Here is a 15,835-nt window from a genome sequence, read left to right on the forward strand (position 1 = left end):
TCCAGGTCAGGCGGGCTTGGCACATGATTGGTTGCCTCCCCATCCTCTGGGCTTTGGCTCGAAAAGGCCTCAGCTCAGAGCGCTGACCACTCTGGGGCCCACTGGCCCTGAGGATGCAGGTCTGTTTCTGAATCACACGGTGGGGGGAGGGGCATAAAACGGGGGGCCAGCTCTCGGGGTGCTGACAGCAGGAGGCTTGGCACTCAGGGCCCCCCACGGCATGATCCCTTTCTTTAGATCCACTGCCTGTGCGGGCCGGGACACGGTCTCGCCCAGAACAGTGGTCATGGATGTTGGAAGAAGCCTGCTTGCGTAACCGAGCCACCTCCTCCCTGGGGGCATGCCCCAGCCCCCTCTGCTTCCACAGAGCTGCTGGCATGAGTACACAGAAGAGAGGGTACCTGGGCTTGGGGGAGGGTTCCATTCCCAGGTGGCAGGAAGGGACTGGGGCACATCCATCATCGTGGGGAGAGGAAGAGGCCCCTCCAATCCCTGCAACACTCCCATGCCGGAGGCAAACCCAAAGAGTTCTTCCCATCAGGTCCCCTCCCCTGCATCCCTCCCTTCCCACCAGGGCTGGTCTGGTCCTCCCACACACTTTCCACTAGGGTCCAATGGTGGCTTTGGGATTCCACAGCACGGTCCCAGACACCTCCCTGTGGGCATCCCCAGAGCTGGGCCTTCAGCACCAGAGTCATCAGAGACCCTCGCTAACCGTGGCAAAGGCACCTCCTACCCCCACTCCTCGGTGGGGCTCTGCCCACTTGGAGCAGCTGACCATGGGCAGAGTGTATGTGGGAGGGGGCTGGGCGCAGAAGGGCTCTATATCACACGAGGTAAGGTAGGAAAAAACACAACCCCTCCAAACCAAACATCCTGATGCCTGAGATCCAACCAGAGCCTGGAATCAGGGGTCACCCCGGGCCCGTCTGGCCACCCTAGAGCCCACCTGCTCAGGTGTGGGCAGAAGTCACCGGCGGCTCCTCGGGGCTTTTCTAACACCTGGGCTTCCTCCCCCGCCCCCGCCCCGTGCCTCTGGTAGGCCAGTCCCACCAGTCTGTCACTGAGGCTGGGTGGGGTTGTGCCAGGGATACGGGGGCTAAGAGCCTGATTCGACCAGCCCTGGTATCCCGGGCCCAAAGCCGAAAGGAGGGAGGGAGGGAGGGACCCAGGTGGAAACTTGGAACTTTTATTAAATACTCATTCACCCATTTGCCACCACCAATCAGAGCAAGAAAAAAAATTATCAAAATGGAATTTAAAAAAACAAACCAAAACAAATTAAACCCAGTCCCCAGTATGTACAAGGCCACTCCCCTGCTTCTCTGCCACAGAGAGGAGAGGGGGCAGCTGGGGGTGGGTGGGGCTGGGCACCTTTTCTCCAGCCACAGGCCCCTGAGCGGTTCTGACTATGGTGGCAGGAAACCCTGCTGCCAAGTGGCCAGGCACCATGGCAGGCTTCCAGGGAGGTGGTTATTGCTGGGAGGAGCAGGGCTGGGCCTGCTCTGCTCCTACTGGGCTGAAGAGCGGTCGGCCCCTTCCCCTGGTGGGCAGTGACCAGTCAGAACAGAGGACCAGTCCCCACAGCAGTCCCAATCGCCATCTGAGGGTAGGAAGGGTGTTCTCTGGAGGGAGGAGAGTGGGCACCCAGCTGATTCTGAGGGGACACCCCAGTACAGCCTGGTGATCAGCTTGTCCTCTTTAGCTCCTGAGGACGGCACACTCCTCCGAGTCCAGCTGTGCAGCCCTCCTCTGGGGCAGGGCCCCCGTCGTCCCCTTCAGTTAGGCTGTTTTCCTGCCGCCGTCTCTCCCTGGAGACCTCTGTGGCCACCTGCCAAGTGTCAGCCACAGCCCCGGCCCTTGGAGGCAGGGACGCCTGTGTGGCATGGCACCTCCTCCAACGCGGTGTGGAATCCAGCCCCCTGGGACTCAGCAGCCATTCTCTGACTCTGTGGCCTCCAGGGTCACGGCCCCTTGCTGCATGGCAGCGGTGGCCACGCTGATGGCCTCCTCTAAGGTCTGCTGTTCCTCCAGCTGCGGAGAAGAGGGTAGAGAAGCAAGGAGAGAGTGAGACACTCCCCACCAGATTCTAGTGCTAGCGAGTATGTGGCCTACTTTTCTGAATCCCCTCCATTCGCCCAGTGCCACATACTGAGCACTTAGTGGGGCCCCCACGAACAGCAGGTTCGCTGATAGAGTCCCAGTAGGCTAGCCGTGGCCAGGGAGCCACAGAATGGTCCAGGGTCAGGGAGAGGGGCTTGTTCACAGAAGGGGAGGACTGGCTGGAGGGGACCTCAGTAATCATCTACTTGAGCCCACTTATTTTCCTGATGAAGAAATGGAGACACAAAGAGACAAGGGTTTAGACCACCAGATATGTTGCCATCGAAATTATTCTGAAGGCCGGAAGGGGCTTCAGCACTCTGCTTCCGTCAAGAAAGCACCTGAGACAGCTGTGTGGATGTAGGTAAAATGAGCTCTTTTTCGGGCTGAGTGGCCTTCTCTTCAAGATCTCCGTCTCCTTCCTCTCCCCTCCTTATTCCTTCCTTTCTCAGGCTCGGGGACCTCCACCCACCTGCACAGCAATGTGTGTTCCGTTGGCTGTGGCCAACAGTGCCACCTGTTGGTGATGAAGGGATGCTACACTTGAGTCGTCGGCCACCACAGCCCCAGAGGTAATGATTGTAACCTGAAATGTAAAAGAATGAGATTTTCCAACCCACCTACGTGACTCTCCCTCCCCCCAAGCCAAATAAAAATCCTTTCAAGCAAAGTGGCTGGGAACAAGCCAGAGGGGGATGGATAAAACCATTATAGGTCAGACTAATTAGCATGGGGCTCGGAGCTTGGTGAGGTGGCATTTTTCTGAGAGCCAACTTAATTTAGGCATTTGGATTCACAGAGATCAGAGCTGTCAAAGGCCCAGAGGTAATTTAATCTCATTTGAAAATGGACTGAAGTCCGTGGAAAAGTGACCTGCCTGTGGTAGCAAAGCAAGTTAGAGGTAGATCAAGATTTAGACACCGTCTCTTGATCCCCAGTGAAATGCTTTTCCAGAGGAGAACGGCTGATGGAGCAGAGGGGCCGTGGGGAAGACAGACCCTTTCTTTATGGGGGGAGTCTTGGTCCCTGTAAGAAGGCTGGACGAGGTCAGCCTGCACGTTAATGCCCACCCCACAAAAAGGAAGGACAAGAGAACAAGAAACCCCAAGCAAACCGCCTGGTCATACGGGCTGCGTCTGGGTGCCATCAGCGCTGACCATGGTGACCGTGTGTGTGCCAGATGTGGCCAGGTCATCGTCCTCACTGCGTACGGTGAGGGTGGGGCCGCTGTGCTGGGTCACCATGCTGATAGCACTCCCCAGGGCCTGCAGGTCTTCTGGGGACAGGCTAACCTGCCAGCAGGAAGGAAGATGAGCTGGGAGTGCACTGGCAGGTTGTCCGAAAGCCCCTGGGTGGAGGTACCTGTGCTCGCAGACATGTTAGCTTCTGGAGAAGCTAGAAGATTCGCTTCATGTCACAGAGGGGGAGGAGGACAGGGACGAGCAAGGAAAACGGGTCTTTGTTTGCCCAAAGGAAACACTAGAAGAATTCTGCTGATCACTCCTATTTACCATCACTTTGCCTCGGGGCTCTGTTCCATGCAGTTCGGGCTCTCGACCCAATTTCATCCTCATGGCAACTCCAAAAGACAGAGATGCACTTGACAGTGGGTGCTGACAAGGGTCTTATCATACTGCTGGCTAGAAACCCCAGGCCTCCAGACCCCACACCATGCTCTGGCCCCCACAACACGCCTCTCTTGAGGACAGCCAAATGTCTTACTCAGACGATAGGACCGTCAGCCTCCATGTAAAGAAGGAAGCTACTAACTGTGATCTAGAAGTTCCAGAGGCTGAGGTGAAAGCACGAGGAGGGGCTGGCTGACAAGGCTCGGGACCCTCAGCCTCAGCTCTCTGAGCTCCATGAGGCTAAAAGGTGAACCTGGGTAGGGGGTGGGGCTATCAGAACTTCGGGACTCCCCAGAGAGAGTGAGAGAGGGGACCAGCCGCAGCGGCCCCCCCGCCCCTCCCCCCACCCCGGGGCCTGTACCTGCTGGGCACCGTCCTGAGTGATCAGAGCCACCCGGGGCGCCCCGTCCTCCTCGGCCACCATGGCCACTTGGGCTGGGATGTCATCGCCCTCTTCCTTCACCTCCGAGAGGTAGGCAACACGGGGGCGTTTGGGCGGCGGGCTCTCCTCAGTGGCGCAGGCAGCTGGGAGAGGAGAGCCCGAGCTGACACCTGCCACCGGCAGGCCACGGGGAGGCCTGGCCTGGCCCCGCTCTCACCTCCTGCCCGTAGCCCTCACCGTCGAGCTGCTGCTGCTCGTACAGGGCCTGCTCGCTCTCCTCCGTGGCCTCCAGCTCGCCGTGGGCGCTGCGCTTGTGCATGGCCAGAGTGGAGGTCTGCCGGTAGGTCTTGCCGCACGCGCTGCAGGTGTACGGCTTGCAGTGCGTGTGCACCACGTGGTGCTTGTACAAGCTCGAGTACTCGGTGAAGCGCTTCCCGCAGCCGGGGACCGTGCAAACGTATGGCTTCTCCCCTGGGGACACTGGGCTGTGAGGGGGGTGGGAACTGGGGCTGGCAAGGGGAAAACTAAGGGGCTGGGGGTGGGAGATGGGGATTGGTGAAGGGAGACTGGGGGGGCGGGGAAGGGAGAGGGACTGAGACCTGGGACTCTCAACAGACACAGCTGGGGGTGACGGCCAGCAGAACAGAGGGGACAGGAGTGTGGGACAGCTGAGCCCAGAGGGAAGGCTGGGGCGAGTGAAGGGACTGGTGGGAGGACACGGGCAGGGGCTCGTAAAGGTGAATGTTGTGAACAGGAGAGGCAGCAGATAGAGAGGGATGACTGACATAGCGGGGTGATGGGGGAGGGAGGGGACACATATGCCGAGAGATGACACAGAAGGCTGGATGAGGGATATGACACTGGGGAGGGCGAGGATACGCAGGAGTCATATGGACTGTGGAGGAGGTGAGGAGCTAAAGGTGACATTTCACTCTGTTTTTCCCCCATCACGCCTGACCCTGGCCTTTTCCCGGGAGCTCAGCTGGAAGGGGAGAATTCAGGGTGGGTGTAGGGAGGTGGCAGGGAGCTTGAGAGGGCCAGCGGGACCTGTCGGACGGGACCTAACCGGCAAGGAAGGAACCGCTCACTGCAAGTGAGACAGTGGTTCTGGCCGGAACCACAGAGCCCCCTCTCCCCGCCCACAAGCCAGCCTGCAATGGCCAGCAGAAGGGCTCGGGGCTTGGAGTCGAGAACGTGTCTCAGGTCAGAAGCCTAGGGTCGAGAGGGCCGGGGCCTCAGAAGGGGTGCTTCTCGCATGCCGGCTGGCCCACCTGTGTGGATGCGCACATGATTCTTGTAGTTGGTGGCGCTGGTGAAGCCGCGGCCACAGTGGGGCTCGGGGCAGGTGTAGGGCCGCTCGCCTGTGTGGGTGCGCACGTGTACCTTGCGGATATTAGATGTGGTGAAGGAGCGGCCGCAGCCCTCGAAGGGGCACTGGAACGGGCGTTCACCTGTGGAGATGGGGTGTGTGGGGTGGGCTGGTTCAGGAAAGGGGGGGTCATGCCGGAGTAAGGAGCTCCAGGTCACAGCGTGAACGGGGCAGGGCCCAGCCTACCGGTGTGGGTCCGGACATGCTTCTGCAGGTCTCCTGAGGTCTTGAAGGCCTTGCTGCACAGCTCCTCTGGGCACTTATATGGCTTTTCACCGGTGTGGGTGCGCACGTGGCTCTTCAGCCCGTATCCTGTCCACAGGTGGGAGGGAGGAATGAGAAGAGCACTCCGGGGAATCTGCCTCATTATCCTAATTCAGAGGCTCTCCGTCTTTGGGTGGGCTCTGTGAGGCCCCATGGCTCCTCAGGCACAAGAAACCTGTGTCTGCCTCTATCCCTACCCAGCCCGGGCAGGCCAGAGGGGCTGGAAAAGCCCACACTGCTCTCCTCCCCTCTCCAGGGGCGGCCGGTGCCATTCCAGAACACGAGCCTGAGAGCCATGGCTAGAGGTTTCCGAAGGGAAATGGAGCCCAGAGAGACGCAATGGCCCAAATACCCCACAGCCGATGTAGGAGGCGGGGCCTCTCTACCAAGCCCCCAGCTCCCTTTGCGAGTCTGGATGACGCTGCACCCACTTCCGTAACAGGGTTTCCTCCAGAGATGGCGCCCTGCAAGTCAGAGCGCTTAGGCAGCAGCTTCTCTGGGAAGGCAGGAAATTCCCAAAGTGAATCTAGAACTCTTCGCCCTCAGTTGGAAGCAGTCCATCTTTAGTCTTCTTCTAGGTAGGTTACCTGTGGCAAAGGCCTTTCCGCAGCTGGGGAAATCACACCTGTACGGACGGTCACCCGTATGAGCTCTTTCATGCACCTGTGAGGACAAGCAACCACGGGACTCAGAGGGACTGGGGTACGGAGGGCCTCTTCGGTTGTCTTTAGGGCTCAGAGGACCAGCACTGGCCACCTCCTTTATTCTGCCTCGTTAGCTGAGAAGCCACCTCCTCCAGAGGACCCTCCCTGATTCTCTTCCTTCCTGCACTCTTCTTGTGTGTCACAGACCCCTGGGCTGACATTTCGGTACACTCATCTCTTCCTTTCAGTAGGGCAGGGACTGGTTCTAGTCAAAGCAGGAAGTCAGAATTATAGCCTGGTGGGGAAAACAGTAAGGCTGAAAGGTGCGCGTGACCACCTTACCTTCAAGTGATGAGCAGTGGTGTAGAGACGCCCACAGCCTTTGTAGCCACAGCGGAATGCCCTGTCCCCAACCTGCTGTCCTTTGCCGTTATGGGGAGCCTGGCTGTCATGCAGGACCTGAGGAAAAAAAGTCTTGAGGTTCCTATCTGTATCCTCCTCAGTGACGAGAGGGAAGAGGTGGGATATAGGCAGCTTAAGACCTAACACACAGGGTTAAACCTGCCAGGGGGAGAAGGGCAACCGGGGGAGACAGACCGAGACAGACAGGAAACAGGCACTGAAGCACTCTGCAGGAGAAACAGCGCTCGCATGTGGAGTCCCCACCCACCTGTCATGGATACAGGGAGGACTCAGTGTCACAGGGGCTGTGACAACTATGGAAGAAAGGGCATCTCCCAGACAGCTAGGTACGTTTGCTGAGAGCCAACACCCCCACTTTTTTTTTAATCTTTAAAAAAACCGTTTATTTACTTACTTATTTATTAGGCGGGGGGGAAGAGAGCGTGCAAGGAGCACGGTGGGGTGGGGGGAGAGGGAGAGAGAATCTTAAGCAGACTCCAAGCTGAGCGTGGAGCCCTACATGGGGCTCCATCTCAGGACGCTGAGATCATGACCTGAGCCGAAACCAAGAGTTGGGCACTCAACCAACTGTGCCACCCGGGTACTCCTTAAGATTTTATTTTTAAGTAATCTCTACACCTAGTATGGGACTTGAACCCACAACCCTGAGATCAAGAGTCCCACGTTCCACTGACTGAGCCAGCCAAGCCCCCCAGCAACCCCCACTTTTTTTTTAAAGATTTTTATTTATTTATTTGACAGAGACACACAGCGAGAAAGGGAACACAAGCAGGGGGAGTGGGAGAGGGAGAGAAGCAGGCTTCTAGTCTGACCTTGAGTGAGTCATTCTGCTCCCAGGCCTTAGCTCGTGCCTCTGAGAGGATGAGACAGGACTAGATGACCTCAGAGGTCACTTCCAACCCTTGATTCCCCTGACAGCCAGTGAGGCAGGGGAATGAAATCCGAACACCTGAATGGGTTAGCCCCCCAAGCAGGCCTGGCCAGGGAGCCCAAAGCGGGGCTCGATCCCAGGATCCTGGGACCATGACCTGAGCCGAAGGCATATGCTTAACGACTGAGCCACCCAGGCGCCCCCACCAGCAAGCCCCACTTTTGACCACACGCACCTAGGAGGCCACAGCTCTGGACGCCGTTATCCTCTGATGGGAGGAGACCCCTCCCTCCTTGTGGGAAACCTGTGCTCAGCAGGGGCATTAACAAGGGGGCTTGCTGTGGGGATACGCTCACCTGGGTTCACCAGGGTGAGGTACAAGAAGCAAACTGCAGAAACACCCAGGGCAGGGCCTGCAGGTGCTCACCAGAAGTTTCAGCTCTAACCACAGCACCAAGCTGACTGACCAGTCCCCCCTCCCCCCGCCCCATCTTCTCTCTTGAGAACATTGCTGGAGCCACCCACTTCCCACCTGCCCCGGGCTTCAGGGAGCCCTTACTGCTCTTCCGCTTTCCTGAGCAGGGTCCTGTTGGGACTGTCCCTTTCTTTGTTTCCGGGACATTCTGGCCTTCCCAGAAGCTCCTGAGGGCGCCTGGGTGGCTCAGTTGGTTGAGTGACTGCCTTCGGCTCCGGTCATGATCCCAGGGTCCTGGGATCGAGTCCCACATCGGGCTCCCCTTGCTCTGCGGGGAGCCTACTTCTCCCTCTGCCTCTGCCTGCCACTCCCCCTGCTTGTGCTCTCTCTCTCTCTGCTAAATAAATAAATAAAATCTTAAAAAAAAAAAGAAGCTCCTGAAACAGAAGTCTGGAAGGCACGGGGAGTAGGAGACGAATTGGTGAGGCCAAATTCATGGCAAGGTCTGTCTAGTCAGCTCCAGGTCAGGGGGTCAAGCAGCTGACAAAATTCCTCACACTTAAACAGCTGGTGAATGGCGGGGGAGTGTCACAGGAGGCCAGGCCTGCTTGGCAGGCTAACCCATTCAGGTGTTTGGATTTCATTCCCCTGCCTCACTGGCTCTCGGGGGAATCGAGGGTTGGAAGTGACCTCTGAGGTCATCTAGTCCTGTCTCATCCTCTCAGAGGCACGAGCTAACGCCTGGGAGCAGAATGACCCACTCAAGGTCAGACTAGGTGGCGGCAGAATCAGCACGGACCTCAGGGTTCATGATCCAAAGCCCAGTTGTCTTTCTAACAGCAGCAAGTCTCAAATATGGCTTCTAAAATACACCGCAGGGAACGGAGGGAGTGGGCAAAGCCCAAAGCAGTCTGCTGTCAAGTTTTGTGCTTCATGTTGAAAAGACATGAGAGTTTCCTCTTCTTCTCTGATACTGCTACGTAGTCTTATTATAAAAACAAGCCCCCCTCCCCAAATTTTGGGTAACATTAGTGCCCCAGGGAGCCCTGTCATGTCCACCCTGAGGCTCTGCAGTTCACCCCAGGGAGGGGGCCCCCCGGTTTGGCGTGCCCACAGATCTCGGTGCCCATGTCCCCCATGGGGGGGGACCACCACTCCAGCAGAGAGCGCGCCACCTGACTGACACAGGGGAGAGCCCTGATCTTCCTCCCTCGCAGCTGAGCTACTGGGCTGGCCCCACGTCCCAAGAATCCCAGCCGCTCTGCTGCATCTGCCCTCGTCACTGCCTACTGAGGTTATTCCCCCAAATGACTACATGAGTTGCAGAGAAGAAATAAATACGAGACCGGCTGACCTCGGTGGCCCGGAAAACTAATAAAAGTCACTGGCAAGGGCTTTCTCAGACAGCACAGAGGATTACTGTAACAACAGCCCAAGTGCAGCAGGCTCTAAGTCACCACCGTACAGATGTCACCGCTCTTCGAAGCTGCCTTCCCTCGGCCGAGACGGCATAAACTAGGGGGAGCGTCACCAGCTGTCAGTGGCCCCGGCCACACTGTCACGCACGCTGTGGACAGATGTGTCGGGGGAGCCGGGGTGGAGGGGCAAGATGGGGAGTAGCTCGGGCCAGGCCCGAGCACAGGACGGCCCTTGTCCCCTAGAGTGGTGGCGGTCTGGGCCGAGGGAGCAGACGGGCCGCGTCAGGCTCCGCGAGCTCACCTTGCTGGCGTACTGCTCCAGGGCCACCACCGTGTCTGCGCTGAAGCCCTCGTCATCCTCGGCGGCCAGGTCCTCCAAGCCCACCTCTGTCTGCACGGCCAGGATGGCGCTGTCTGGCGGCACAGCCACGGGGTGGTGAATGTAGGCGGTGGAGCCGTCTTCCAGCTGGACGGCTTCCAGGGCACTGGGGTCATAACCCTCTGCGGGGAACACGCAGTTAGCCCCAAGGCCGCAAGAGGGCAAGGGATGTGGTGGGGACCCTGGCTTTAAGGTAACGAGAACTACATATACCAAGGAAGGTTTCGGCATCTTCTGGTCCCTCTCCTTGGTGATTCACTCTGGCTGGCTCTTCTTCTGGGGCCAGCTCTCCCGAGGACAAGGTCTCCTATGGAGCTCTGACTGGGAACTCACAAAGTCCCCAAGGAGCCGAGGGGACCATCATCATCTTGGCCTTAGATGACCACAAGAACCTCCTAACTGGTAGCCCTTTAATTCCCTCCAGGCTGCACAGCATCCAAAAGGATCTTTGCAGGACACACAGGAGATCATGTTATCTGATGGTTCCACTGCTTCCCACCGGTCTCAGGATAAAGACCAACAACCAAACCCTTATCTTGACACTCAAGCCTCAGTGCTCTGGCCCCTGCCTCTCTCATCTTACCTATCTTGCCCTCCCTGCCCCCCCCCACCCCGCCCCCGTCTGGCTCATAGCAGTTCCCTGAAATATGCCATTCTTCCTCCTCCCATCTCTGAGCCTCACATGCTGTTCCTGCTGTTCCCTGCCGTCCCTCTTCTTCCGGCTGAGTCTACCCTTCAGCTCTCAGCCTGAGCGTCACTTCCACGGAGAAACCCTCCCTGTGCTGGATCTCTGCTCATGATGATGAGTTCATCAGTAACCGTTCGTCTCACTTCTGTCTCCCGCTGGCCTCTGGAAGAGCAGGGACCATGCCTGCCTCCGTCCCCGCTTGTACACTCCATACCTAGTGCAATGCCTGGCATGCAGTAGTTGAGCAAGAAACCACTTGTAGAAGGGATAAACGGTTACTCCTCAGTACTTAGCCATCCTCGGGTCCTACTTAAAGCCCTAAGACTGCAGCTGTGGTAGAGACAAGGCCGCCATCAAGGCCCATGCTGTTGAGCTCAGGGGCTGTTTCCTGGAGGCAGAAATCGCCTCTCCGATGGTGGGCACCGGGGAAGGGAGGCAAGCCTGCTAATCCAGGTGAGCTTGGGCACTACAGCTCCCATGGCTATGCCCCAACCTCTGCCCGTTCTGCCTCCCTTCCGTCCCGCCAGTCGTGAGGACCGTGACCCCACCTTTGGGTGTGCGGTGTATGTAGGCCACGCTGCCATCTTCCAGCTGTACAGGCTGTCCATCCTCAAAGGAGAGAGGTTCTGTAAGGAGAGCAATGCTTGCCCTTCTCTGCAGCTCGATGCCATCCCACCCCTCCCTCGGTGGGGGCTGCCTGGCCTCCATGAGGCTGGGGTGTCTTGGGGTGCTCTCACCTTTCTGCACCGTCACTTGGTGAATGTATGCAGTGGTCCCGTCCTCGAGCTGGATCACTTGCCCTTCAAGCAGCTTCTCTCCTGTGAAGGTGGAAACGGAGAGAAGCAGGTCAGGCCCAGAAGAGGGCCAAGGGACACCTGCCTGCTTCTCGAAGAGGCCTGTTTGAGGCACAGTTTGCATGTCTAAGCACAGGTGACATGCTCCATGTCCCCTGCTCCCTGCCTCTCTGGGCCTGGGCCTCAATGCTACTGGGTGTGAAGACATCCCACCATGAGGAACCCTAGAGCCCCCAACAGATTCCCTTCTTCTACTCGAGGAGCAACTTCATTTAGTATTCCATACGTGCCCAGTAAAGTGGGGACTTCCAGCCTAACAGTAAGCTGCCGAGACTGATCTAAATAGAGAACAAAGAATGCCCTGAAACCTGGAAAGACCTCAGTGGGTCAAAAATCAGCACTCTAACTGAACTAACAAATTGAAATACATTCCTTGTCTCCCACTGTGCAGCACACCCAGAACTAGACCTTCTAAGGCGGAATAGCTTAGTGGTTAGAAGCAAGTGGCTCTGGAACTGTCCAGGCATCCTGGGTTTGAATTTCAGCTCTACCTCTTACTAGCTGTGCGTTCTCAGCAGTTTATTTAACCTCTCTGTGCCTCAGTTTCCTCCTCTTAAAAAGAGGATTAAAAACCGTGTCTTGGGCGCCTGGGTGGCTCAGTTGGTTAAGTGACTGCCTTCGGCTCAGGTCATGATCCTGGAGTCCCGGGATCGAGTCCCGCATCGGGCTCCCTGCTCGGCAGGGAGTCTGCTTCTCCCTCTGACCCTCCTCCCTCTCATGCTCTCTGTCTCTCATTCTCTCTCTCTCAAATAAATAAAATCTTTAAAAAAAAAAAACAAAAAAACCCCAAAAAAACAAAAAAAACCGTGTCTTTGTCACTGGGTTGCTGTGAAGGTTAAATGAATTAACGAATATAAAACAATGCCAGGAGTGTGGGTAGTCAGCCCTCAATAAGCCTTAGCTTTTTTAAAAAATTTATTTATTTGGAGAAAGAGCTAGCGGCAGGGAGGGGCAGAGAGAGAGGGAGAGAGAGAAACTTTAGCAGACTTCTGCCCTGAGTGCAGAGCCCGAAGTGGGGCTCAATCCCACAACCCTGAAATAACGACCTGAGCCAAAACCAAGAGTCGAATGCCCAACCGACTGCACCCCCCCAGGCGCCCCAAGCCTTAGCTTTTATCATCATAAACCTGATCTGCATTTTAGAAGAGAAAATAAAGCAACAGGGAGCTAATGTGAACGCAACCGCTGTGCTACTGTGCGTCCTCCAAGCCTTGTTCCACTGCCGCTGTGGGGACTGTCTCCTTCATTCACCTCTGACCTTTTCATTTCAATTTTCTAATTAAAAGATGACTCACCTGAGGCAACAAGCAAGCAGTATAAAACATAACAAGACTCCAGAGTTCCTGAGATATTACCGTTCCTTTGCCTCAGATCCTTACTGGGAAGCACTTTTTTTTTTTTTTTAAGATTTCATTTATTTATTTATCTTTAGAGATGGTGGTGGGGGATGGGGCTTACTGGGAAGCACTTCTTTTTTTTTTTTTTTTTTTTTTAAAGATTTTTATTTATTTGACAGAGAGAGGCACAGCGAGAGAAGGAACACAAGCAGGGGGAGTGGGAGAGGGAGAAGCAGGCTTCCCGCTGAGCAGGGAGCCCGATGTGGGGCTCGATCCCAGGACCCCGGGACCATGACCCGAGCTGAAGGCAGATGCTTAACGACTGAGCCACCCGGGCGCCCCCTGGGAAGCACTTCTAAGAGCAACAGGCTCTTTGGTTTAGAATTAGGATTAGACAGGGATGCGTGGGTGGCTGAGTTGGTTAATCGTCTGCCTTTGGCTCAGGTCATGATCCCCGGGTCTGAGATCGAGTCCCACATCAGGCTCCCTGCTTAGCGGGAAGCCTGTTTCTCCCTCTGCCCCTCACCCTGCTTGTGCTCTCTCTCTATGACAAATAAATAAATTAAAAAAAAAAAAAAACTTTGTAGAATTAGGATTCAACAGGCCTTTCCTCATGTCCAAGTTTCCCAGGGGATGAGAGGGAACGAAGCGAGAAAGGTAAGAAGGGAGAGGGAAGAGCTTGTGACAAGTGGTTTGCTTACTCCTTTCTTCAGGAGTTTCAGGTTTAGGAATTTGAACTCTTATGATGTGGGGAAAAGACCAGGCAGCTGCTTCTAGCCTACCTCTGCTAACTCCCCTGCAGAAGAATTCCCATACTCGCCTCCACACCGAGTCTTCTCGGGTCAGGAACCCACAGTTCTACAACCCAGCTGAAGCCAGGTGAGGTAGAGACAAAGGTAAGATGTAGGAGAAAGGCAGGCAGACGAGGGCAGACCCCCTCACCGCCTCCCATCAGCAAGCCACGGGCTTCCCTGCATTTAACGCCTTATCTGTCGCGGCCAGGGCACTGCACTTGGGTTTCTAAGAGCAGGAGCAGACTTCTGCTAGCACAGCGGCTATTGCTTCAAGGCACGAGACCAAAGGTTGAGAAGAGTTACTTGGGAAAAGATTTCAACCCAGAATCACCTCGCACACCAGAGACGACAATGCGGAGGGCCGGGTGGGGACGTCAGCTGACTGACACGGCCCTCATGTCCCATGATGGAGAGGTGGCCATATGTTTCCGTTTGCCCCGAAAGGTCCCAGTGCATTTTTATTCACAGCACACTCTTCCACTCTCAAAAGTGTTGGGCTTGAAGAACACGTTTTACGCTTACCCTGATGATAGACAAAGCTCATAAACCGTTAGAGCTGCCTGCTGCCTAAGCTGGCCCCAGGGAGAGCTGGCCGCTGACAAGGGACAGTGGCCTGGTCAAGAGCTGCAGGGGAGCTCGCCAGGGGGAGTGTGGTCCTGGTTCCCAAAGGCCGGCTCTCCCCTCAGGAGTGTGAAATCGGTTGTGTGTGAGTCTGTGTGTGCACACGCTGCAGGAACCAGAGAATGGCGACGAGACAGAGAGAGGAATGGGGAGGTGGGCGAGGCAAGGAGACCCACACAAAAAAGGGGAAGACATAAGAAAAGAGGGTGGCTTTCTCAGGCCAAGCGTGGCCACTTGCTTTTTATTCACCCACTCGACCATTAATTCACAGCAGAAGACCGAGGCATGGGAAATAACTGGGTCCAGGGAGCAGACGCAGCCATTTTTCCAGGCTTCCTAAGTTCTTCCATCTCATTCTGCTGTGACTGAGCAGAGGGGCAAGACCTGTGATGGGGAGTCTGCCAACAGAGAGTTTCAGGCTTCAAAGGTATTCCAGAGAAGTTCCGCTCTCAAGCAGACGAAGCCAACCAGGCCCACACATCATAGACAGCTCTTGACAAAAAACCTTTCCAGAAGGCAACCCTGCCCGCCAACACTGTCATATGGAAAGAGCTTACTGAGGAGATTAAGGGGCCTCTTTGTCGTCATCAGGAAGCAGACAATTTAAAATAAAATCAACAAACAATTTCTCTGGGGAACTGAAATACACTTCACAATGTGTTGAGATGAAGGCGGACAATGTTGCAATGATAGTGCATTCACGAGGATGGTGGAGCTCACAGAGTCCAGAAGAGGCAAAATAAAGACCAGGAGCGAGGCGATGTTTGCCCAGTGCTGTCCAAGGAAGACAGGCAGGCCATCTGGCACGCCTGAGAATGCTGGTGAGAAAGGAGGCTGTCACAGCGGTGAGTGTCCCTGGCCCGAAGGCCCTGTCCTTCAGTGACACTCAGTTCTGACTCCACACCCACCTTGATTTTAAGTTTCTTGAGAATGGAATTTCAGGTGATTCCAAATTTCAGGTAAACAGCAAACTCTTTTTCAGTACTTAGTGCTACTATTTTACTACTTTTATTTTATTTTCTTAAGATTTTATTTATTTATTTGAGAGAGAAAGAGAGAGCACATGAGCAGGGCCAGAGGGAAAGGGAGAAGCAAACTTCGCACTGAGCAGGGAGCCCAACTTGATCCCAGGACACCCGATCACGACCCGAGCCTAAGGCAGATGCTTAACTGACTGAGTCACCCAGGCGCCCCATTATTTTACTATTTGTAGTGCTTAATCCCATGTTTATAGTTATCTATCCCATGCAGTATTTGGGACATACTTTACTACAAAATTATTGTCTATCTGCAATTCAATTTTTTTTTTTTCAATTCAAATTTAACTGTATACCCTGTATTTTTATTCCTGGCAACCTTAGTGGGGCCTAAGGCACGAGATCTATGCTTGGGTGTCCCCCTCTGTACCTGGCTTAACTTACTTGAAAGTTTCTAGAGAGCACTGAGAAACTGGACTTATCTGAATTATTTGAAAAGCGGGAAGACATATAACCAGCAGAGTGTTCATTCATTTCCAGAAATATTTATGAACTACTTACAACATGTAAGGAATTCTGCCTTTCAGAGGTCTTAGTTCCTCCAGCTGGGCTAGTCTGATTTTCTAGGCTGGCCTGCCTCGATGGCATTTTCTTTTAAAGAGTTCCCA

At 55.3% G+C, this 15,835-nt stretch overlaps 1 protein-coding gene across 7 annotated transcripts in view; it reads right to left on the bottom strand.

Annotated features, from left to right (window-relative positions):
- Positions 1-1,175: 1,175 nt before the first annotated feature.
- ZNF76 (zinc finger protein 76) overlaps positions 1,176-15,835 on the bottom strand; it is a 34,018-nt gene continuing 19,358 nt past the window's right edge. For 3 of the 7 annotated variants that reach the window (XM_036096476.2, XM_036096469.2, XM_036096482.2), the window contains exons 3-14: positions 11,322-11,402; positions 11,133-11,210; positions 9,819-10,018; positions 6,733-6,849; positions 6,334-6,409; positions 5,669-5,794; positions 5,385-5,564; positions 4,351-4,584; positions 4,093-4,256; positions 3,231-3,395; positions 2,576-2,689; positions 1,176-2,034 (exon numbers count right to left, since the gene is read on the bottom strand). In XM_036096476.2, coding sequence (XP_035952369.2) covers positions 1,930-2,034; positions 2,576-2,689; positions 3,231-3,395; positions 4,093-4,256; positions 4,351-4,584; positions 5,385-5,564; positions 5,669-5,794; positions 6,334-6,409; positions 6,733-6,849; positions 9,819-10,018; positions 11,133-11,210; positions 11,322-11,402 — 1,640 coding nt within the window. In that variant the 3' untranslated portion in view covers positions 1,176-1,929. Of the gene's footprint in view, positions 2,035-2,575; positions 2,690-3,206; positions 3,396-4,092; positions 4,257-4,350; positions 4,585-5,384; positions 5,565-5,668; positions 5,795-6,333; positions 6,410-6,732; positions 6,850-9,818; positions 10,019-11,132; positions 11,211-11,321; positions 11,403-15,835 lie in introns of those variants that run through there. The other 4 variants (XM_078055445.1, XM_036096489.2, XM_078055446.1 and 1 more) reach the window with 4 other exon arrangements.

Source organism: Halichoerus grypus, chromosome 9 (genome assembly GCF_964656455.1).
Source record: "Halichoerus grypus chromosome 9, mHalGry1.hap1.1, whole genome shotgun sequence".
NCBI classification, from domain to species: Eukaryota; Metazoa; Chordata; class Mammalia; order Carnivora; family Phocidae; genus Halichoerus; species Halichoerus grypus.